Here is a 6,000-nt window from a genome sequence, read left to right on the forward strand (position 1 = left end):
ATTCTGGGTGCCCAAATATCCTGTAGTCATACAGATTCCTTCAGTTTAAAATTTTTCCTTTTATAGTTTTGCCAAGGGGGAGGGTTTGCATTTTACCTAGTTATTAAAAGAATAAGTGCCTTTGAAAGCCAACTATTCAAGCCATTCATCAAGGGTAAATTGTGAATATGACCATAATATGACCATGTTCTCATAATCATACATGCTGAATTGAAACCCCTTTGTACAACTACCTAAATATAACTTACAAAGGAAAACAAATAAAAATGTTCATAGAGTTGAATGTACTGGGCACTTTTTCTAAGCTCTGAAAACACATTTAAAAAAGAGATAAAACTTTCCTATGCTGTTGGAGTTTATATTCTAATTCATAGAGAACTGAAGATAGAAAGAACATAAAACCAAGAGATACACAGTTTTTAAATACCAACTTTGGAACTGGAGGGGGGGAGTTTATTCTATTTCTGTTTTTTCAAATCATGCCTACAAGTCACATGGGTACAAAATAGAATTCCTTGTAATATTTATCCACAACTCAGGTTCCCAGCCTAAGTCTTATTTCATGGGAATTCTATCACTTGATAATGTAAGACTGTTTATAAATTTCATTTGTAGCAACCTTAATGCTAATTAAATTTAATTCAGTTAATTCAGGACCAAAAACAAAAGCCATAAGCATATTTGATTTAGAAAGAAGAAGAAAGCAGGAAAAGAAAACCCAGCAAGGCATTGTCCTGGATTTTGGACCACGTGGTCTTTCCTCTCCCCATCCTTTTCTTCTATGTAAATTCAGTGAGGTTATCAGATAACTGACATCCTAACTAATCTGGTGCCTTGGTGATCTTTAAGCTGGCATTGAGAATTATTTCCTTTTCTCAGAAACAGTATGCAGAAAGGAAGGTGCAGAGAACAGGAAGACCTCTAACCTTACCTTCCTCAGGAAATGAAGGTCAGAAGAGGGATAGCCTCTAATTTCTTCCATTCAACTGGCAAAGCCATGGAAGAAAAATGAGAGAAGATACTGATGCTATGACTGTTGGCTGTTCTATCACAAGATGACAGATTCTTAATATTTGCCTAAGATATACCAACTGTTGTCTACAGAAAAAGGAACCTAATTATTATTGAGTGTGAAGTGGCAAGTGAGGGGACTTTCATTTTTACTCTTTAAGACAGTGGAAAGAAAGCAAAGCCTGTACCCAAATGGTAACCCTGATTACAAAATACCGACACACGGGCAGGGACAGACATGGTGCGCTCTGCAAGCAGCTGCTGATCTGAATGTGTTTATCATAAGGTTGTACTCATGAGTTGGAAATGCCCTTTTCTGACTTCTTCCCAACCTTATTTCATTCTTACCTGATTTTTTTAAATGAAGAGAGCATGAGACCTTCCTGTATGTCAGCTCTGTAGACATTTCAAGGTCTTAGTGTCTGAGTTTAAGGCATCTCAGATTCAGAGCATGCTATATTTAGTGGTGCCTGGTCGTTTTCAAAGCTGCTCCACTGGGATGTCAGTCTAGACTTAGAAGTCATGAGACATTCTAGCCCGTGGCCATTCCATAAACTCCTGACAGAGTGGCCTTGCTGTGGGGCTGCTTCCCTCCTGTTAGATGTGTCATTAGTGTCTGTCATCATCACCACTTAGAGTTCTCCTTCACAAGCCCCAAATACATGGCAAACGAGCTACAGTTTGACTTCTAGAAGGCAAGGAGCCTTCTGGGAAATGTGAAGCAGCAAATATTGGCATAATGCACCAGAGCCTCGATTCTTCCTCTCCTCGGCAATGGCTCGGTGGTAAGCAATGGGATGTAGAGGTCCAGTGAGCCAGAGTTTACAGTAGCTCTCTGCATCAGCTTCACCGTCATAGGACATGTGGGACAGGACACGCTCTCAAGGGATGACTTGTGACCAAAGGTCACGGGGGACACTTCCTACTGAGAAAAAAAATCAATGATCCACAAGTTACTCTCCGAGAGACCTCAGGCACGAGGGCAGACCAGCTGCACCAGTGACCTCTCTTCCCTCCCTGGATTTCCAGCAGGAGCTGAGAGATGGGTTAATAAAATCATACAGGCTGGAAACTAAGAAAGATGGTGCAGGGTCCTGGGAAACAGGAGTTTTGTCTGAAATTCTAATGCAGGTTGATAGAGCCAAATGGATTCCTTTCCAGTTTTTGTTGCAGTGAGCAGTGGGACAAGATCTTGTTTATCTAACCTCTGTGCTACGCATGCCCATTCTCAGTCACCATGTATTAGGAATGGAGCTCCATGTCTAGTTCCCATTGTGTTCCCTGCACAGTATCCATCGGCTCTGCTCAGCTATTTGTTTGGGTCATGGAGAGACAAGAATATTGGGTTTTATTTCAAAATAACTTATTATGTAAATGTAGAGAAAGAGAACCATACCAATGTCTCTTTTTTAAAAAAAATTCTATTCTAAAATTACCCATTCACTAATATTCTCCTGCCTTCCTTCCCTGCAGGGTCTGATAAAATACAGATTTCAATAATTTCCTCTGCTCAGCTTTTTATTAGATCTAGGACCTCAAAACATTTTCCTGGAGGGTTTTATCAGCAGAAAGTTATTGAATCTCATAGGTTTATAAGTTGACTTTTAAATTCTACATCTATAAATTCAGTACCTACAGCTGAAGAGTAAATATTTCATGGAGATATTTACTCATGGACACTAGATTTCCAACAATCTTGAGAACTTTGTACATGTTTGATTCATATTTAGGTGTCCATCCCTTCTATCATTTAACAAATATTCTTTGAAGACTTCCTCCCTTCAGGTATGAAATACAAAAAAGATATCTAAGATTCCATCCATCCCCTGGTAGACTTATGCTTATTATAGAAGGACCATCCATCTTTCATCTTTCTTTATGTCAATAACATCCTAAACCTCTTTCAGACAGCATTTGTGTTTCCATGTGTTAAAACTTAAGTATTTCAGAAACTTGGTGTGGTGTCACACTCCTGTAATCCCAGCTACTTAAAAGGTGAAGATTGGAGCATCCCAGCTTAAGACAGCCTGAGCAAAAAGTTCATACAATCCTTTCTGGAAAGCAAAATAATTTTATTTTCCAGTCTAGAAAATTGCTTCAGTTTTGTCTATACAAATTCAAAGCATGCAAGTGTCATAAAGCACTGATTGAGGGATAAGAGAGTTTGAAAAGGGTGGGGTTTTTTTTTGTAATCTTATAAATAGTGCCATTGCCATTAGAATAATTACTGAATCCAAAACCACAATGAAACTAGGTCAATTTCAAATGGAATCCCTAATTTATATGTAATAAATAAAGAAAAACAGACTTTAGGAAACATTAAATGCCTAAAAGATTGACTTAAAAAAGAAAAAGAAGAATTAACCTCATTCCTTGTAGTTCTCTGCTGTTGATGGAATTGCCAAGTAGAAAATTCTAATTCATTTGAAGGAACTTTCCTAAAGAGACAACAGACTGCTGTGGAAAATCATCTTCCAAGATGAAGGATACTCAGACATAGGCCAGAAAACCACTGGCTCTGGAAGGGTGCTAAATCGGATGCATTGAGGACTCTGTGCCCAGTGAGTCCTAACTCTCCCCCTCTCTTTTTCTTTCTGTCATCCTTAAGTTTCTAGATGTCGTCAGACTGGTTCACCAGAAGTCCTGGAAGGTGGGAGATATCTTCCATGCAGTGGTCCAGTACTGCAAGATGCATGAGGAGCAGAAGGAAGGAGTCCCAAGTCTGTTCGATTGGCTGCTGGAACTGGGATAAAACAGAGCTGCCTTGTGGACTATTTCCTTTCTTTATCCCAGCTTAGATTACAGTGGTGTGCTCGAAATGTGCCCAACTTTCCCAAAACTTCGCGTCACATTAACCATACTTATAAGAAAAGACCTATACGCCAATTCCATGCACACTGAGCAAATCTGAGGGTTTGATCAAACTACAGATCTGTACACATCAATAAAACCCTTGAGTAGGTCCCAAGAGCTTGTATTCGAATGGCTACAAAGGAAAACATTGCATTCCACAAACTCCAGAAAGACTAGACTCACATACATGTCATGTCTCCAGTGATGTCAATCGACTGAAAACAAACCCATTGGTCAAAGTAACTTTATAACCTCTGTGGTAATTGTCCTTGTTCCTTTCTGAGCAGATAAAGGGGGCTTTCAGCCCAGAGAAACATTTAAGATATTGGTGAGAAACTTCTAGAACTTCATACAAAACTTTCCACTTTCTGGTCCATATCAGTGAATATTTACAGGCTTACAACTGAATATTAGTTTCCTTTATTGGGATGTTCGGTTTATTCACTGAAACCCGTTAATAAATCTTCCCCTTCATCTCAAACCATTTCTGGGCTCTTTGATTACCAGAGAATGAATGGCTTAAGACTAGAGGAAAGGAAGATGGAAAGTCTTTGTTTTCATTACAACATGACGAGTGAAATTATTAGAGAATCCTTACCCTAAGGGAAAAGCTTTCTTAACTGGAAGAGGGGGGAGAAGACTTAGCTTTTGGGGATAAAATCTACTTATATATTGAATTATATGAAATTTAAGCTTTCATTTTATTTTATTATAAATGATGCAGAGATTATTATCTTAATATATTCAGTTACAGAATAACTTAGAGGTTCACAAACCATGAAGACATGGTTGTCTCAAGTTGGCTCCTGACACTGAGCGTGGTGGTTTGTTGTGTTGTAAATGTGTGGTTGTTGTGAATAGCTGACGTGCTATGCTAAGGACATGGACAGTGATAGTGGAGGACTAGTGTCTGTGTGTTGGGCATGGCTGGATAGGACTGCAGTCCTTCTGTCTCAACAATGGTGTCATTGATTTGGGGACAAAGAAGACTTTTATCACATATTTTAACTATTTTAATACCAGATGTCCACTTTTGAAAAATAGATATCTAATGTCATTGATGACTTCTTTCCTTCCATCTAAATGAGCTACACTATTATTTTCTTGCCCTATAAGGTATTCATTAAAGTCCTTCCAACATGTTTTACTTTTACTCTACTTTTAAAGATTTGCAAAGTAATATTAAATGGGAACAAGGTCCTCATACCATCCGTGCTGGCCTAAACAGATCTATTTAGCATCCACATCTTAAAATTCCAAGAAAACTTCCCTGTGAGCCATAGTTTTCTCCCCACCCACCCATGCCAGGAGTCTTTCCCAGTGCTGAGTGAGTGCTTGTATACAAATAGCCCAAATGTAGATTGTATGTTTCATTTCACACATTGACCAGGTTTTAAAATCTATTCATCAATGCCAGTGGAAATGTACTTCTCTGTGCCACTGATGGGAAAAGGACATTTATTTTTGAAACAATCCCAAATATTATGTGTAGACTTTTGTTGTGCTCAAGTAAATGTTTATTATCCTACAAAGCACAAATACTGGATTGTGAACATGTGGTGAAGTTACATTGTACTGTACCTGATGTTGCAAATCAATCAATAAATTTCTGTTGCCCAAGTGTTGTTTTCTTTTCTCTTTAAATATTTTATAGTGTGATTAGGTAGACATTAGAGGTACCCCTCAGCTAGGTTTTGTTGTGTTTGCCTTCAATTTTTGAGTAAGAATCTGTTAAGTTAGTAATCACCATGTGTCTCACTGCTTCTCAGAGTGACACTGTTCACGTGTAGGGCCAGATGTCTTGTGTGAGAAGAGATGCGTGACAGGCTCCTGGCCTAGGCCCACTCAACATCAGGATATGCTTCTACCAATCCTAACAGCAGAAAATATCTCATAATGGCTCCAAATGCCCACTAGGGCATGATGCCCCAAAGCTGAGGGTTATCATGGTGATGAACGCACTGAGGGTATATGACCTGACACTCTCTCTATTAGGGGTGACAGAAAAATAGGAAGAAAATGTAGTCTTTGATGCAGGGAGTCTCAGTAGGAGCCAGAAAAGGAGTCATCCACCGTTCAAGGTCCGTAGGGGTGTGGCCTTTATAGTACATCTGGAAGACAAGAGAAAAGAGACAT

The 6,000-nt window shown here is 39.0% G+C and overlaps 1 protein-coding gene across 7 annotated transcripts in view; it reads left to right on the forward strand.

The window, feature by feature from the left end:
* Sphkap (SPHK1 interactor, AKAP domain containing) overlaps positions 1–5,484 on the forward strand; it is a 134,805-nt gene extending 129,321 nt beyond the window's left edge. For all 7 annotated transcript variants that reach the window (XM_070015437.1, XM_070015450.1, XM_070015439.1 and 4 more), the window contains one exon: positions 3,620–5,484. In XM_070015437.1, the coding sequence (XP_069871538.1) occupies positions 3,620–3,763 (144 nt within the window). In that variant the 3' untranslated portion in view covers positions 3,764–5,484. The remainder of the gene's footprint in view (positions 1–3,619) is intronic.
* Positions 5,485–6,000: the final 516 nt, after the last annotated feature.

This window comes from Dipodomys merriami, unplaced genomic scaffold, assembly GCF_024711535.1.
Source record: "Dipodomys merriami isolate MVZ:Mamm:240054 unplaced genomic scaffold, mDipMer1.0.p SCAF_1, whole genome shotgun sequence".
Classification (NCBI taxonomy): Eukaryota; Metazoa; Chordata; class Mammalia; order Rodentia; family Heteromyidae; genus Dipodomys; species Dipodomys merriami.